General features: G+C 25.1%; 1 protein-coding gene across 1 annotated transcript; it reads left to right on the top strand.

Moving 5' to 3' along the window:
• Positions 1–1,199: 1,199 nt before the first annotated feature.
• On the top strand, positions 1,200–8,154 carry LOC149030567 (uncharacterized). The gene has a single exon (XM_089178647.1). The coding sequence runs from the start codon at positions 1,690–1,692 to the stop codon at positions 2,245–2,247; it is 558 nt and encodes a 185-aa protein (XP_089034773.1). The 5' UTR covers positions 1,200–1,689; the 3' UTR covers positions 2,248–8,154.
• The last annotated feature ends 11,250 nt before the right edge of the window (positions 8,155–19,404 follow it).

Here is a 19,404-nt window from a genome sequence, read left to right as displayed (position 1 = left end):
TAATTATAGTATTATTTGTCATATTATTTTATATATATATATATATACATATATATATATATATATATATAAAATCAATGAATCAATATCTAATTATTAATTAATCAAATGAAATTGAAATTGCAATTGAAAAAAAAGGAAAAAAGAAAAGAAAAGATAAAAGGAAAAAGATGATTATTTTTATTTAGAGTTCATTGTACTCTCGTTTAGAAATTGTATTAAATTAAGGTGACATAGCTCTCGTGCCTTTTCCATCGTTTGTCACTGCTAGAAGCTTTCCTAGAATCACGCATTTGGCTACCGGCCGAGTTTCGTCTACTAATTCCCTTTTTACCCCGTACTCTTCGAATTTAGCGAACGGAACGCTAAGAACGAGAATTTTAGGGGGTGAATCACTTGAAACACGCACGCACCCTGTCCTTTTCATCTTTGCCAGATATTCATCGGTATTTATTGACCGTCAGCTGGGTTTTCCTCTTCTCTTCTTACAATTAGAAAATTTTCCTTCGACAAACTCTCGCGTACTATTATTATTATTATTATTATTATTATTATTATTAATAATACATTTATTAGATTAGATCTTTTAGATTATAATTAATTCTTCTTTCGTTGTATTTTCGTTTATTTATTTTTTATTTTTATAGAACCATGAAACAACCCATGTCAAACAAAAAAATAATTCTTCTCTTCTTCTTACAATTAGATAATTTTTCTCTGACAAACTCTCGCATTATTATTATTATTATTATTAATAATAATACAATTATTAGATTAGATCTTTTCATTATAATTAATTCTTCTTTCTTTGTATTATCGTATTTTATTTTTTATTTTTCATTATCGAAAAATATGTTGTTTAATTTTTTAATTTTTATTGACCCGTGCAACGAACGACCCATACCTAAATCATCGTAACGAAACAAAATGTTAATCAACTTCCTGTTATTTTTCCAAATAATATTATATTCAATGGAAAATAAACAAATACAAAAAAAAAAGCTTATTCAAGTTTATTTCAAAGAGAGAATATTTATTAAAGAACAAAACAATGCGCTTGTTTTTAATTTAAAAAACAATTCGTTCGAATTCAAATCAGATATAATGACGACGACATTGGAGAGAAGTAAACAAAATTGACGAGAAGCGTTAGAAAATAATTAAAAAAAAAAAAAAAAAAAAAGAAAACAAAAACAAATAAAATGAAATGTGAAAATAAGAAGAAAAATAACGTGGCTTGTTATTTTCGCACGTTTAAAATGAGAAACGGTGTGTGTGTGTGTGTGTGTGTGGATGCACTTTACGCGCGAATCCTCTTTCGTTTAAAACATCGTCAGAACGACGCGACACGTTTAATGGTTCCATCTCATCCCCCACTCCTCTCGATTGGTGATATCAACGCATGCGCAAGTTAGTTAGATGCACCATATAAATATTAGCGCTGAAAGTTTTCGCGGGTAGTTGGTAGCGCGCAATCAGACGAAAGAGTGCTTACTTGTTTGCTTGCTTGGATCTTCTTTTAATTATATTTTCTGCTTGTTTTTTTCTCTCACTCGTCTATAAAGGACAAAAAAAAAGAATTCTATTTAAGCGCTGTCAAAATCATTTGTTTTCCGAACAATAACAAACAATTATTTAATTATTTATTTAATCTATTAATATTATTATTATAATAAAAAATATACACGTATGGTACTGGCGGATCATTTTTCGCTGGAGGCGATAGAAGAAGAAGAGGAGAATTTTCTAGAAGAAAAGGAAAGGAAGAAATTTGTGATAAAGAAAGACAAAACAATAGGAGGAATCATCAAGATGCCGGCAGACGTAGCAGCAATGCATACCAACTTTTTACAATTCAATAAATCCAGCCTAAAGGATTCTAACGTTGACTCCTGTTGGAATACTGAGAACATGAGCGGTTATATGACGTTGGTTGGTCCGAACGGTCAACGACAGGGCGTGCAAGTGAAGGTCTATCGTACAAGCGTAGAACACTTTGCTGTAATATATCCTCAAAAAAAGGTTTGCCGACCATTGGGTGTACTCAATTTGAGAAATATGACTATTGAAAGATTAGCTGACGAGGGTTTTCTCGTACGTCAAAAGGGCTTTGACTCGCCAGTTGCATTGACCTTTTTAATGGAGAACAAAAAGGAATTGGATTATTGGATAATGGCGTTTACAGCTAGAACGAGTCCTTTGGTACACCAAAGTAGCTTGCCCATAGTCGAGGAAGAAGAAATCTAATTTGACATGAGAATAATTCATTTATATGACTAAATTATTATATTAATTATTCTCGATTAACAGACAACACAGTAATTGTGTCCATTGACTGTTGGCTGGTAATAGAAGAATAATCAAATCCAAAGGTGCTGTTGGCAACCTAATGGTGCTCTTCAAGGATGCATGAAATGTGCATGGCTGAAAGCCATCCAACCCATCCATCTCGCCTCATCCAACCAACCAACCAACCAACCAACCAACCAGTAGATCTTCGTGTGTGTCTGTGCTTCTTGTGTCTCCTCGTTCTACCGATTAAAACGAGGACGAGAAAGAGAGAGAGAGAGAGAGAGAGAGAGAGAAGGATAGGTGGTGGTGTGTGCCACTCCCGAAGTTCATTAAAACTCTTCTTCCGGGATTGTACAGAAAATATTAACGAAAGGGGAGAAGAGGAGACGATGGTAGTCTTCCTTGAGTAATTTTCAAGGACGTCCAGGAAATAGGAAAAAAAAGGAAAGAGAAAGGAGTGAACTTAAAGAAAGAGAGAGAGAAACAAAAATTAATAAAAAAAAAAAAGGACAGATCGAAGGATAAAACCCTTGTATTAAGTTGGTTCGATCATTTAATCCTTTTTTATTGTTTTGTTGTTGTTGTTAACTAAGAAGAATGAGAAATAAGAAAAGGCGTGCGCATAATTTGAAAGGTTCTCATTTTATCTATCTCTCTGTCTGTTCGGGAGGAAACTTCGAGGCCATGTTGGCACTCTCTTTTCTACAAAACCGACCAGCAACAACACCACCACCACCACCCATCACCCATCACCACCAACCAACACCAGTAACAGCAGCAGCAGCAGCAGCAGCAGCAGCAGCATCATCATCGATCCCAACCTGCTGCAGCCAATCGCGGCTTACCTTTCATTCGAACAAGAAGAAGAAGAAGAAGATGAAGAAGAAGAAATAAAAAATAAAAAAACAAATGAAATGAAATGGAAGATGGAAAGAAAGGATTGAAGAAATAATATGGGTGTTGTTTCGAAGATGGCAAGAATTTTGTTCTTTTTCGTTCGATTTTGTTTTCTTTCTTTTTTTTTTTTTTCTATTTGTAAAAATGATTCAATAATTCTTACACATATATCGTTTTCTATCTGTTCTTATCTATATATATATATATATATCTTTCTCTATGTAATTTTGATATCTTGATTTGTCTCATGTTTTCTAAAATAGAATACTACAAAAATCAAACGAACAACCGTTAAGTTCTTCCACCTGGCAACGATGATGTTGAAGATGATGAAGAAGAACTTTGCGTTTTACATTTATGTTTCTTGAAAGGAGACCCATTCTTCTTTACGATAAGATTTAAATAAAAAAAAAAAAAAAATAAAGAGAAAGACAAATTGATAAACATATATATATATATATATATATATATATAGATAAAATATGAAAGAAAATTTCAAGGCAAATAATTGTGAGAAAATTCTCTCTTTTATCTTTTTTTCTTTTCTTTTTCGATAAATCGTCGTTCGTCGTAATTTTCTTTTCCTTTTTTTTTTTTTTTTTTTGATTTTATTATCAAAGTTAAATATGTTTGTTGTATTCGACGATGTGTGTTTGATACTTTTACGTTAATCATTTATAGTTTCAAATTTGAATTTGATTTAAACATGATTCAAATTTTCTTTAAGTAATTCTCCTTTAAAACATGTTGAGCGCCATGCAAATTCTGACGGAGATCTTCGTCAGGCCACGTGCGGCAAAACAAGCTGTGCACAAGTTGAGCGTCAGGCATACGTGCCTGACGTGGCTTGAACTGAAAGTTTTACGTCAGTCACCGATGACTGACGTGGCTTGAACTGGAAATTTGATGTCAGTCACCTATGACTGACGTGGCTTGAACTGGAAATTTAATGTCAGTCACCGATGACTGACGTGGCTTGAACTGGAAATTTGATGTCAGTCACCGATGACTGACGCGTTTTTCGCTGAAACTGGTGTCAGTCACCGATGACTGACGTGGCTTGAACTGAAAATTTGATGTCAGTCACCGATGACTGACGTGGCTTGAACGGAAAATTTGATGTCAGTCACTGATGACTGACGTGGCTTGAACGGAAAATTTGATGTCAGTCACTGATGACTGACGTGGCTTGAACGGAAAATTTGATGTCAGTCACTGACGACTGACGTGGCTTGAACGGAAAATTTGATGTCAGTCACTGACGACTGACGCGGTTTTCGCTGAAATTTGATGTCAGTCACCGATGACTGACGCGGTTTTCGCTGAAATTTGATGTCAGTCACTGATGACTGACGCGGTTTTCGATGAAACTAGTGTCAGTCACCGATGACTGACGCTGTTTTCGCTGAAACTAGTGTCAGTCACCGATGACTGACGCGGTTTTCGCTGAAACTGGTGTCAGCCATCGATGACTGACATGTCACTCAAGTTGTTTTAACGTATATCAACTAAGTTTTTTGTTTTTTTTTTCATATTATTTTGTTTTATTAATTCACAACACGTTATCGTAAAATGTGCAGTTAGAATGGGACACCATTGAAACCATTTAAAGTATCCGAATAAACACATTTGAATGAAAGTTTGTCTTATAAAATGTAATTAAGTCTAGTCTCGTTTCAAATAACGTGTATTGAATTATTTGATTAATATTAAAACGATCTTTCGAACGGTGATAATCAAAAAGAAAAGAAGAAGAAAAAAAAATAAAGAGAGAGAGAGAGAGAGAGAGAGAGAGAGAGAGAATGATACTCGACCTTGAAATTTTATTCAAAGGAAAAAATGTGTAAGAAAAATTGTATAGAACAGAAAAAAGTAACAAGAAGAAGAAGAAGAAGATGATGATGATGATGAATAAAAGTGGAAAAGAAAAGAAACTAGAAGAAAGTTAAAAAAAAAAAAAACAAACAAAAACAAACCGATATAAACGATAGATAAATAGATAGATAGATAGATAGATATTATAGTTTATTTATCTCAGTCGCATTAATTTAACCCTTTGATTGATGAATACTTTTATTTCAAATGTTTTATAACAATAGAATAATAATTTATTATTAACACATTCGCGCGATCGGCATATTATTTTCCTTTTTTAATTACTGTGTGTGTACTGACAAAAATGATCAATTATTTAAATTTATATTTAAATAATACAATATAAATAAAATAATTATTTTATAAATATAAAATTTATAATAATATTAATAATAATAATAATATAATAATAAAATGTAATAAATAAATATAATGAAAATATACGAAGAAGAAGAAGAAGAAGAAGAAGAAGAAGAAAATATAAAGATTTAAATATTATAAAAAAAATCATTTATTTATATATTAAATGTTTAAAATTGAAAGGACGTGAATTTACGTCAGCAGTCGCGGCGAATGTGTTAATCGGATTTTAATAATAAATTATAATTAATAATTGAAAGCCCTTTTTGTTATTCAATATAATTTAAATAATTATTATAATTATTAAATTAATTTACATAAATATTAACAAACACACACACACATATATATATATATATGCTTCGAACAATAAAATTAATAATTTTTACCAAACGCTTATATGCGTTCATAGCATTCAAAGGGTTAAATATACCCATCGAGAGAAAGTTTTGCGGTAAAACAAATAAAACAAATAAAAAAAAAATAAAAATAAAAAAAAAACAAACAAAAGAAAAAATTAATTTAAGATTTGTCTGTGATATTACGTAGATGAAAAATGATGCTGTCGATTGCTTTATGCATCGAAAGATATCCCATAATTATTAGAAATACTACATTATATATAGATATATATATATATAAACATATATAAACATAAATACATACATACGAACGTAAATACATCGAGTAAATTATAATAAACAAGGTCGTTCATATTGTAATATGTGATCGAATTTAATGATCAATTTATTGTACATTTTCTTGTCGTCTTTTCATCTCCATTTATTGTAAATTCAAATTCATGTATATATATATATATTTACATATATATATATATATATATATATATATATTTTTTTTTAGTTATCAATAATTTCTATAATTATTATTATTATTAAATAAAAAAAGAAACAAAATTCATTTGATTCGATCTCATATTTAAAAACGTAGTAGGAACATTCATATTACATGCGTACACTTTACACGAGTATATTTAATATTAAAAATAAAAATAAAAAAAAATATATATATACAAATATACATACACACACACATATATACACACACGTTAAAAAAAAAAAAAAAAAAAAAAAAAAACAAGAAATGATTTGATATTATCAATGTATATTTTCGAGCTCGATCATTTTTTATACGAGTAATTTATCTTTTAATTAATAAACTATTATATTTGATTTTTTTTTTGACGTTAGATTTGAATTGGCGGCAAAATTCAAATTCAAATTCAAATTTCGTTCCTTCGAAATTGTCGTTCGCGTTTTACTTTCCTTCATCTTCAAAAAAAAAAAAAACAACTTTTTACAATCGTCATACTTGTGAAATTGTTTAAAAAAAAAAGAAAGAAAGTGCATACACACACACAGATACAAAAACAAAAAATATCGATTAAATCGTAAGGTACGAAAAAAAAAAAAAAAATAAAAAAAATAATGGGACATTTTTTGTTTGTTCAAATCGGGCTCGAAACCATTTCCACGAATCTTTGTAAATATTATAATAATTATTATTATTATTATTTAGTTAGAGAACAAAAAAAAAATAGAAAAACAACAACAAAGTTTTCTTTTCTTGTTTTTCCTCTTTTTTGCAAGTATAAAAAAAAAAAAAAAAAAAAAAACATAAAAAAAAACAGAAAAGAAAAGAAACTTTGTTGCGAGCATTTCAATGTGTAATTCAACTAACCAAAAGAAAAAGAAGAAGAAGAAGAAAAAAATTGTAAACGATAATTTCTTTTTTATAATCAACCTTTTCTTTTTTTTTTCTTTTTTGGAAAATTTACAATTTTTTACATACTGTGATGAAAAAAAAAAAGTTGCATCTAATTTTTGCACAAGTATTTTTTATTTATCATAATAATATATATATATAAAAAGAAAAAAAAAAAAAGAGAAAAACCGAAAACTGTTCACCAGAAAACAAAAAACAAAAAAAACAAAAAAAATTAACTGTTGATTTGATCTACGACACATCATATCATGTGATCAGATATTGTGTGTGGTAGTTAAATAATAAGTTTATAAACGTAACAAATAAATATTTCTTAGGTTTATTCGAACTTTTTGATAATAAATGAATCCATTCAAACTTCCAACTATCTTTTACAATAAGAAAAAAAAAACAAAATAATAATAATAATAATAATAATAATAATAAAAGAAGAAAGAAAAAAAAAACAATGTAGTTTATCGTTTAGATAAAAAAAAAAAAACACAAGGCTTCTGAAAATTTGTCAAACCCCAAAAACGTTGATCATTTTTACTCACCATTTAAATCATTTTCAAGATCCTAATACTGTTTATTTTTTTATTTTTTTTATTAATAATAAATTAACCAGACAGATTTTGTATAAAATGTGTGTAATAGGGTCATTGAAATTGATGATTTTAAATATAATTAAAAAATATAGTAATTTTTATATATATATATATAGTAATTTCTGTAATTGTTAAATTGAATTAAGTGAATTAACCCCATGCACAACGTTAAGGTGGTGAATTATAAAAATTTTGAGAAGTCATGGTTAAGATTAATAATCGTATTAATTATCATAATCTTTCTTGATCGTGTGTAGTAATATAATTATAATCGATATAAACTGATATCGATATGATTAATAATAATTTGTATATATATATATATATACATTACACATATAAATCACCAAAATAAACGTCGTTCGTGTCATGATAATATATATACATGATGATTGTATTTATTTTTATATAATTAAACCCTATATATGAGATTATCCTAATGAAACTATGAATTATAAAATATTTTGAGAGTAAATAATTATTTAGAGAAATGTTTTTTTTTTTTATTAAATATTTTATGATAATTTTGACATTGAATTGAATTCTAATATGACAATCAAAAAGAGAGAGAGAGAGAGAGAGAGAGATTGGAATAATTAATTTCTTGATTTATTTTGTTATTAATATGTTATGGTAATTTTGATATTGAATTGAATTATATGACAATGAAATATAGGAGCAATTAATTTTCTGATTTATTATTTTTTTTATAGAAATTTTCTTATTAAATATGTTATGGTAATTTTGACATTGAATTGAATTATAATATGACAATCCAAAAGATTGGAACAATTAATTTCTTGATTTATGTTTTACTTACAAAATCTGATTAATTGATTTTAAAGGACTTATTTTCTGCTATAAAAAAAAAAATAAATAAAAATTTCTTTCAGAATTCTAAGGAAAAATAAGATAAACCTTTCGTAAGTTTATGGTTTAGTTATTACCGATAGTACCACTATAGTAGTATATATATATATATCTATATATATATATATATATATATATATATATATTGGTCACTTATATAGGTTGAAAAAAAGAAATGACATAAATTACATAATGAGTGAAACGAGCTTGTTTCTCTTACATGTTGACTTATATTTTCTGTGGTTATACATTACAAGATGAGTGTTATCATATATATTAATATATATATATATATATATTTCTTATACATATAATCTTTTATATTACATTATTGTTTTATATTTTATTTTAATTTATTATTTATCTCCTAGAGTAATTAATGTATGATTTATTTTTTATTACTTATCATTACGAGATAAGTGCTCCCATATATATTTTAATATATATATATATTTTTTTAATTTGGTTTTTTTTTTTTTTTAACCCTCAGTAATGTGTTGAGATTTAAGAATAACTTATGTTAGGACATTATGAAATCACGATGAGTTTCTTTCGTTATGTCGGTCAGGCACATTACATATATAAACTGATTGTGAGAAAAGATTGCGGCCATTGACTTTGCCATTTCCGTTTTACCAGCTTGTCTGCTAACTATAAGTAAAAGAAAATAAGAAAGAATAATAATAATAATAATAATAAAAGGAAGAAGAAGTAAAAGAAGAAGAAGAAGAAGAAGAAGAAGAAGAATCAAAAGACTTGATCTAAAGAGAAAACACACTTTTTTTTTTTATGATACTCGTATTAGTTTTATTTAGTTTGAAATACGAGTTTAAACAAGTTTTATATATCGATTTTATACCTCAACATTTTTTATACAAGTATACATATATACATATATATATATATATACAGGTGATTATACGAATACTAGATATTTCATTTTATTTGTTAATATCAAAAGTTTCGAAGTAATAATAAATGAAAGAAATAAACGAAGAAATTTTTCTAGATATTTATATTATATATAAAAATTTTCAAATTTATTATTAAACTATATATATATATATTAATAGGAAAGTTTTATTATTAAAAAATGCATCTAGCATAAGTAAAAAGATCAATCATTTTTATTTAACGTAAAGATATTTGAATTTATCAATTAAAAAATTTTTTTTTTACTTAAATATTATATTATATATAAATTAAATATATATTAAAACTTACATATTACGTTATATATCAATTTTTCTATATATTTATATTAAATATATAACATTTTTAAAATTTATTATTAAATGATTAATAGGAAAATTTTATTATTAAAAAAAATGCATCTAACATAAGTAAAAAGATCAAACACCTTAATACTCCACACTCACATTTTTATCTTCTTCTCTACTATTGCATATAAAAATAAATATAAATAAATATATTATGTTAATGTGAAGATACACACACATACACACACACAACAGTACCTACTGTGTGAAAAATACAATTTTGTTTTTTTTTAAATAAGGGTTACTTTTTTTTTTTTTTTTGAAAGGTAACAACAACAACAACAACAACAAGTACTTTTTATTTCTTTCGTTATGTCAACGGTTTTTGCCCATCTGCACACTCATACATGTACAAAAATACATGTGTAAAAAATCGTGTTTTTGAATTGAATTATAAAAGGTCCTAAGGTATATATATATATATATATATATATATATATATATATATATAACAGAATAGAGTCTATGCTTTTGTATTTGTATATGTTGAAAAGAAATGCACCCTAGGACGTAAGGATTTATTCTTTATATAAATGATAACAAAAAGATTCCCCTTACGTTACCTTTCCTCTGACCACACCTTTGAGAAAACAGATCTTCAAGAAAACTTCTGTGTGTGATCTACGATCCGTTGTTAAAAATATCCTTTTCTCAATACACATTCTTCATACATTTCTTTCATACTCAAACCATTAAAAATGACAAAAATTTATTATTTAAATTTATTATTTTTCCATTCTTTTCTATTTGTTTTTTTTTTTTTTTTTTTAAAGTAAATAATAATTAATTCAAATAATGAGTACAATAAAATGGTTTACATTATATATGATTTATTTATTCTGATAAATATAATTATGATAAATATATATATTAAAGATATTTTTATTTTTAATTAATTAATAATTTATAATAAATTATAATAATAAATATAAAAATATAATATAATAGTAAAAATTATATAATGATTAATTATTTACAGTATTATAAACTTAACATAAATTATAAACTTTTTATTAAATACAATTTTGATTTTGTTTCTTCTTTTATAATATAAATATTTTTTATACTATATAAAAATAATAATTTTATAATAATAATTTTTACATTATTTTTTATAAAATGAAACGATCGTACATATGCATATATATATATATAAATACGATCTGATACGATATGATACATCTATATATATCTATGTATATATATTATCCCAAATATATAATATGGTTATATACATATGTTATAAAACGGTAAATATATGTATATCGAACCACGTAATCCTTTTACGTCACTTGGGTCACGGAAGAAGAAGAAGAAGAAGAAGAATATCGTACTCGGTGATTACGTAAATCCAAACTTGATTACAGACTCGCATAATTTCATAGAAAGAAAGAGAAAGATGATTAAAAAAAAAAAAAAAAAAATGAAGAGAAAAGACGTTATCACGATCTTTGTATAAACGTTGATGATGTTTTCCTTCTTTTTGCATAAAAAAAAAAATATCTATTTTATGACGTCATTATTTGATTGATGGATAAGGCCAAATGTTTTTACATTTTTATATGTATGTTTTTTTTCTTCTTTATTATGTAAAATATCCTTTTTGTGTAAACTGTATCTGATATAATGCAGTTTTACTAAAATTATATCTATATATATATATATATATATATATATATATATATATATATATATATATATATATAATTGTTGTTTGCAACAAATAACCATATTATGTTTATTTGGGTTATTATATTATAATTATATTTGATATTATTAATAATAATTAATATTTATATTAAATAATAATATAATATATAATTATACATATTAAATATTTACCGTTTTACAACAAATATATCATATTATATGTTTGGGTTTATTATATTATAATTATATTTAATAATATTCATAATAAATATATATTAAATAATAATATAATATATAATTATAATTTATAATGTAATTATATTTTGATAATTAATTATCTTTAAAAAATATTAATAATATAATTAATTATAATTATATTATATAATTACAAATTATTAAGTTATATTTATTTATCCTATTTATAATAATTTAAATTGAATATTATATTTTTATATTATTCTTATATATTTTATAATATTATATTTATATAATAATATAATAATATAATAATATTTAATTTTATTTTATTTTATTAATTATAAAATTATAATAATATAATAATATAATATAATATTATATTTATATAATATTATAAAATATATAAGATATTAATATATTATAATATTATTATAATTTAATATTAATTAGATTAAAATTAAATTATTATCTAATATATTTAATAATAAAATAAATTTCTATATTTTATATATCGTTATAATTATAATAATATATTTAATAAAAAAAAAAAAATCAACAAATAAATTGAAAAATAAAATATACATTAATTATAATTAAATATTGAAATGAATTTAGATATTTTATTTATATACATAGATGATACACATAGACTATTTAATTAATTTATATATTTTATTATATACACATATAGATACACATACTAATATCTAGTAGTAAATCGATATTTATAAATGGCGATAGTTGTTCACCTTTAAACTTTAATGGTCCTTTTTCTTTTTTTTTTTTTTTTTTTCATAATAACATATAGTTTCTTCTTTCAACATAGTCAAAGTACAAAGCTGTAATAGAATTTAATCTATGTTCCTTTTAAATAGCATAACTCAGTTGACTAACTATAGTAGAAATGTGTTCAGTTACTTTGCTTAAGCTTAACTTTCTTTTACATCAAGTATATAGTTCTTTTGTTCTCATCGATATTTTAACGTTAAAAGGGTGCAGCTAAATACTTTTTCACACTTTTAACTTTGAAAGGCCGACAGTAGTACGCTGACGACAAATTACTATGATTATGATTAGAATAACCACAGTGACGAGGATAGTGACGAGGATAGTGACGATATGATAATAGTGACGATAATGATTTTTATTTTTTTTCTTTTTTTTTTTTTCTAGTAAAAATGGTTTGGTTAAGTTTTAAATGTTACTTTTGTTTTATTATTTAATTTTATATTATGAAGGATTTTTTTTCTTTTTTTTTTTTATTAAAAACAGTATAAGTATATATATATTATTTTTTTACTATATATTATTTTATTATAATATATAATACTATAGATTATTATGTATTATATATTATGTAATAATTATAATATATTATTTATTATTTAATTTAATTAATTAAATTTAACTTAATTAATAATTAAATTAATTATAAAAATTATTTAAAAAATCATAAAATTAATATATATATATATTATAATATATAATAGTATAGAGAGATTATTATATATTAATATAATATGTAATAATGATAATAATTAATTTCAATACTTAATAATTAAATTAGATATAAAAATTATGAAAAATAAATTATTATTATTAAAATTAAATTAATTATAATACTATATAGTATTATATAATATACATTACAAACTTGATTATTCCAATTGATCAAAAGATAATATTAGATATTTGACTAAAACAATGTTTACTTAATTAAATAATTAATCATAATTAACATTTACAATTTATATTTCTAATGAACAATTTTTAATTCAAATTATAATATATACTTAATATTATAAATAATTTTCACATTAAAAGTATCATATATCATATATTCATTTTTTCTCATGTATTATAAAATACATGATTTATGATTTATCTTATTATTACATAGACATAAATTCTAATTTATATTTCTCCAGAGCTTTTGCGAAGTTGGAAGAGAAAAAGATATTTACAAAAAAAAAATCAAAAAAAAAAAATATCTCTCGAGAAAATTATATTTGAAATGGATACGTGTAATATATATATATATATATATAGATTTATCTTTTAAAGTATGTATATTTCACTCTCACACTATCTGTTAATTATTTTCTTCTGTTTTTTTTTTTTTCATATGTAATACGTCAATGATTTTTATTTCTTTTTTTTTTTCATTTGTTGACGTCATACTTCTCTTTCTTTTACTTTCTTTTATCATTAAAATGATGAGATAATAATGCAAAAAGGTGTAGTATGTTTAAAACGAATGAAATTTGTAAGAATGTGAGTAAAACCGGTCATAGGCCATAACTCGTTCGATATAACACTGTATATATATATATACACCATGAAGAAAAATTCGAAATAACAAACAACGTTTGTAAATTTTATCAGAAAACATACGATAGAGTAATAATAAATGATCGATCGATTGATCGATCTTCCTGACCTTACCCTGACGTACGAATGATACAAACATATTACTTGATATTATAATTGCAATTTTTAATATTAATTTTTTGATTTTTTTGTTTTTTTTTTCAGAAATAACACGCTAATGTACCGTGTTTCTATTTATTCGAAGAAATTTCATTTTTTATCTATCACATTGCCAATTTCTAAAAGGAAAATTTAATGAGAGAAGGATGAGGAAAGAAAATTCATACATTTCTATAATGATTTGTTTCAATATAGAAGATTAATATAATTTTAATCTGTACTTTTTAGCTCACCATATATAAGAATTTGTACTTTTCAACCCACGAGATGCTAGAAACTGTAGTTTTCAGCCCACCAAGTGCAAGATTCTGTACCTTTAAGCCTACCACTTGTAAGATTCTGTATATTTCAACCCACTAGATGCAAGAGACTATAGTTTTCAGCTCACCAAGTGCAGGATTCTGTACTTTTAAGCCTACTACATGCAAGATTCTGTACTTTTAAGTCTACTACATGCAAGACTCTGTATTTTTCAGGCCACCACATGTAAGTTTCTGTACTTTTAAGTCTACCACATGCAAGACTCTGTATTTTTCAGGCCATCACATGTAAGAATCTGTACTTCTAAGACCATCACATATAAGATTCTGTACTTTTAAGCCTACTACATGCAAGACTCTGTATTTTTCAGGCCACCACATGTAAGAATCTGTACTTTTAAGACCACCACATATAAGATTCTGTACTTTTAAGTCTACTACATGCAAGACTCTGTATTTTTCAGGCCACCACATGTAAGTTTCTGTACTTTTAAGCTTACTACATGCAAGACTCTGTATTTTTCAGACCACCACATGCAAGATTCTATACTTTTAAACCTACAACATATAAGAGGCCCTGAAGGAGACCCTATAGGAGGCCTGAAAAGTACAGAATCTTGCATATGATGGGCTGGAAATTACAGATTCTTACATGTGATGGTTTAAAATGTACAAAAACTACCATTCAGAGATATTGATGAATGATATCAATGAAAATTTGTTCTCATAATTTCTTCAAGATTTGTTTTTATTTTTTTCACATCATCTTATTCGTTCACCTTTAAATTTAACGATGCATCAATTTGCATGCATGCACACGGGTGAATACGATTATGCATTTGTTTACGAATAACATTGCAATAGTAGGATTAGACGATGACACAACGTGCAATTACAATACGCAAAGTTACAATACGATCAATACATCAATTACAATACATCACTGATAATAATTTAGGTTTTCCCTTTTACCCTCTATTGTATTACTCAATCTATTTCCCTCCTTGTTTTTCTTTCGTTCCCATTAACCACCCACACAACCACCCACTTTTCGTATATTCCTAGTGGATCGATCGTTTTCATGCAAATTACATGAGTCGTCTAGTGTCCAGGACAAACTAACCATTTCTGTTTTACAATTTATACCTGTATTCGTGTAATATAATTGTGTATGTATTTTTTTTTTTTTTTAGTTTGAACAATTAGTTTTGTAGAATTTTTTTTTATATTAAACGATGACTATATGTTATTTGAATTGAATGATGATTAAAATTAAATAAAAAATATTATTTTATCACCTATCATTATCTAAATCAATAATAATATATTATATATAAATAAAATATAATAATATATGTATATAATATATATTATAATAATTATTATACAATATATATTATATTATATACTATATACATTTATAATAATAAAAATATTTATTATATATATTAGTATATATTTATTATTATTATTATTATTATTATTATTATTTATTATTAGTATTTTATTTAATAATATAATTTATATTGTATAATAACATATATATTAATATTATTATTATTATATATATTATTATATATATTTATAATATTATATTAATATAATTTATTATTATATTTTTATATTATTATTATATTTGTAATACTATATTAATTATAATTTACAATATTATTATTTTAATATTATTTTTATTATATATATTATTATTATTATTATACAAGGAAATTATGATACATTTTTATATAAAGAAAATCATTAAAAAAGAATATATCCATATATGTATTTAATGATACATTTTCACGTCTATTTTCATGAATAGAAACCAAATAAAAATATAAAAAGTAGAAGAAGAAGAAGAAGAAGAAGAAGAAATAGAAAAAGAAATAAAAAAACCACCAATGAATGAACCATTTGAATGAACAAAATGAGGATATAAAAATAATAATAAAAAATTAAAAAAGAAACAACTTTACTCCTAACATTGAAATACCATAAATACTTATATCATTTTTTTTTTCTTTTTTTTTTTTTTTTTAACATACATATAACCATATGAAAGTAAAAATGTTAGAAAAAGATAGATAGAATTAGAAAGAAGAGAAGAAGTAGGATATTCCCGGATGAATCAGTCTTTCGTTTTCAACCAACGACGAGAAGAGCCGACAAGAGGTGCTTTCCCTTCATAAAGTGCATACACACACACACACATACACAAACACACACACACACAAAATTCAATACGAATACAAATATTCACGTATATTCACACGTACACGTTTGTAATATATGCATCCATACAAACACATATATTTAGTCACACACAGAGTTAAATACGAATAGGAATATTCACGTATATTCACATATACGTTTGTAATGCATGCATACACACATGCATGCATACATACATACATACATATATACATACACAAACGAACCCCCTTCTAATTCGAGCGAAGCTTGTTGCCTTACGAATATACGTTCCTTGAAAACGTATTTGCGAGTCCAACGTTCGCGAGTTAAATTTATTCTATCCGGAATAGTAGAGGGGTAAAACAGGGGAAAGGGGACGGGGTGGGGGGGGAGAGTGAGAGGAACGTGGACACAGGAAAAGAATGAGGGTGAAGGGGGTCGAAGTGTGTGTGAAAAGGGGTTGTTGTTGAGTAAAAGAACTTTGATGATTAATCAATTTGCTTACGATATTTCATTTTCAAATGATTTCTAAATTAATATATATATTTATAGTTATAATATAATTATAATATAGTTATAATATTATAATAATAAGTTATAAGTTATAATAATATTATAATATTATATTATATATATATATATATATATAGTATTATTATATATAATATATAATATATATGTTTATAATATAATTATAATATAGTTATAAATTAAGTAAAAGTAAATATTATAATAATAAGTTATAAGTTATAATAATATTATAATATAATATTATATATATAGTATTATTATATATATAATATATAATAATATATAGTATATAATATAATATATATTATATTTATTTTATAATTAATATATATATGTGTATAGAGTTATAATATAATTATAATATAGTTATAAGTTAAGTAAAAGTAAATATTATAATAAATTAAAAGTAGATAATAATAAATTAATATATTATATATATATAATATTATTATTAAAAAATTTCATTTAAAAATGTATAATAATTTTGTTATATATAATAATGATTATATATAAATATAAGAGACTGTAGTTGAAACTCCTAGGAAATATACAAAGCTTGTAAGATACTCGAAATAAGATTATTTGCGGACAGTAGGATGATTCGATGGAAGTTCCCGTTGACTACTCTCATAATCCTATAACTATATCTATATTTTGTCGTAGTTATATGATCCAAGAAAATATTCTTCAATCATCCAACTTTACGTTATACCAACATCCTTCTCTTTTATTTTATATTTTGTTGTTTTTGTTTTTGTTTTGTTTTGTTTTGTTTTGTTTTGCAATATTGCAATAGAAACACAAACTACAAACAAATCATCTATTTAAGTACGAATAAGATAAAACGATGACGATGATGATGACGATGATGATGATTATGATAATGTAATGATGATGATGATGATGATGATGATGATGATGATCTCAATCAAATGAAACTCAATATTTCATTCCAAAATATTAAATTTGTATTATATTTATTTGATGCATTTGTGCGTCTCAACAAAGTTCATCTTCTCTTTCTAACTTTTATTTCTAGGTCATAGAATAGAATAGAAGAATAGAATAAGAAAATAGAATGAAACAGATTCGTTCTTCTTTCAAGCATAGAAAAAAGAAACCTTTTCCACGATTCTACGATATAAGAGATTATACTTCCTAAATCTTATTGTATACTAAAAAATGTAATGTAAAGAATGTGAATGCGAACATTGTACAATAGAAAAAAAAAAATAATAAAGAAAGATAGGAGAAAATAGAACGAGAGATAGAAAATGTGGAAGGAAGTAAATGCCAGGTGTAACGATGCATAAAAAGGAAGAAGATGATATTTTATCTATGTGTGAACTAATATTTTACTTATATAGTTTATATTATTAATTAATATTATTGAATAATATTAATATTGAGATCTCTGGCAGGGGCCTGGTTATGTAGCAATTCGACCTATCTATTCTAATTTTGAATTTAGCCACCAGATAGCGTATTCAAGTGTTGGAGAGATCCCACGTGGTGTAGCAATTCGATCTATCTATTCTATTAAATTATGATGATGTTAATGAGCTAATAATTTGAATAATACGTGGCCCATTGCTGGGCCCATTAATCGGCCAATGATCAACTACCATTAATGGGCCGATAATAACTGCCGGTAATGGGCCGATAATAAATGCCGGTAATGGGCCGATAATAAGTGCCGGTAATGGGCCGATAATAAGTGCCGGTAATGGGCCGATAATAAATGCCGGTAATGGGCCGATAATAAATGCCGGTAATGGGCCGATAATAAATGCCGGTAATGGGCCGATAATAAATGCCGGTAATGGGCCAGTAATAAATGCCGGTAATGGGCCAGTAATAAATGCCGGTAATGGGCCGATAATAAATGCCGGTAATGGGCCAGTAATAAATGCCGGTAATGGGCCGATAATAAATGCCGGTAATGGGCCAGTAATAAATGCCGGTAATGGGCCAGTAATAAATGCCGGTAATGGGCCGATAATAAATGCCGGTAATGGGCCGATAATAAATGCCGGTAATGGGCCGATAATAAATGCCGGTAATGGGCCGATAATAAATGCCGGTAATGGGCCGATAATAAATGCCGGTAATGGGCCGATAATAACTACCATTACTTTTATGTTTCAGGTAAGCCATTCTCAAGTTCTGATGGAGCTA

The sequence above is a fragment of the Polistes dominula genome, unplaced genomic scaffold, assembly GCF_049000335.1.
Source record: "Polistes dominula isolate Pdom_NZ unplaced genomic scaffold, Pdom_raw_medaka contig_11, whole genome shotgun sequence".
Taxonomy (NCBI): Eukaryota; Metazoa; Arthropoda; class Insecta; order Hymenoptera; family Vespidae; genus Polistes; species Polistes dominula.
The sequence above is the reverse complement of the archived record's forward strand: the minus strand, read 5'-3'. Positions and strand labels throughout refer to the sequence as shown.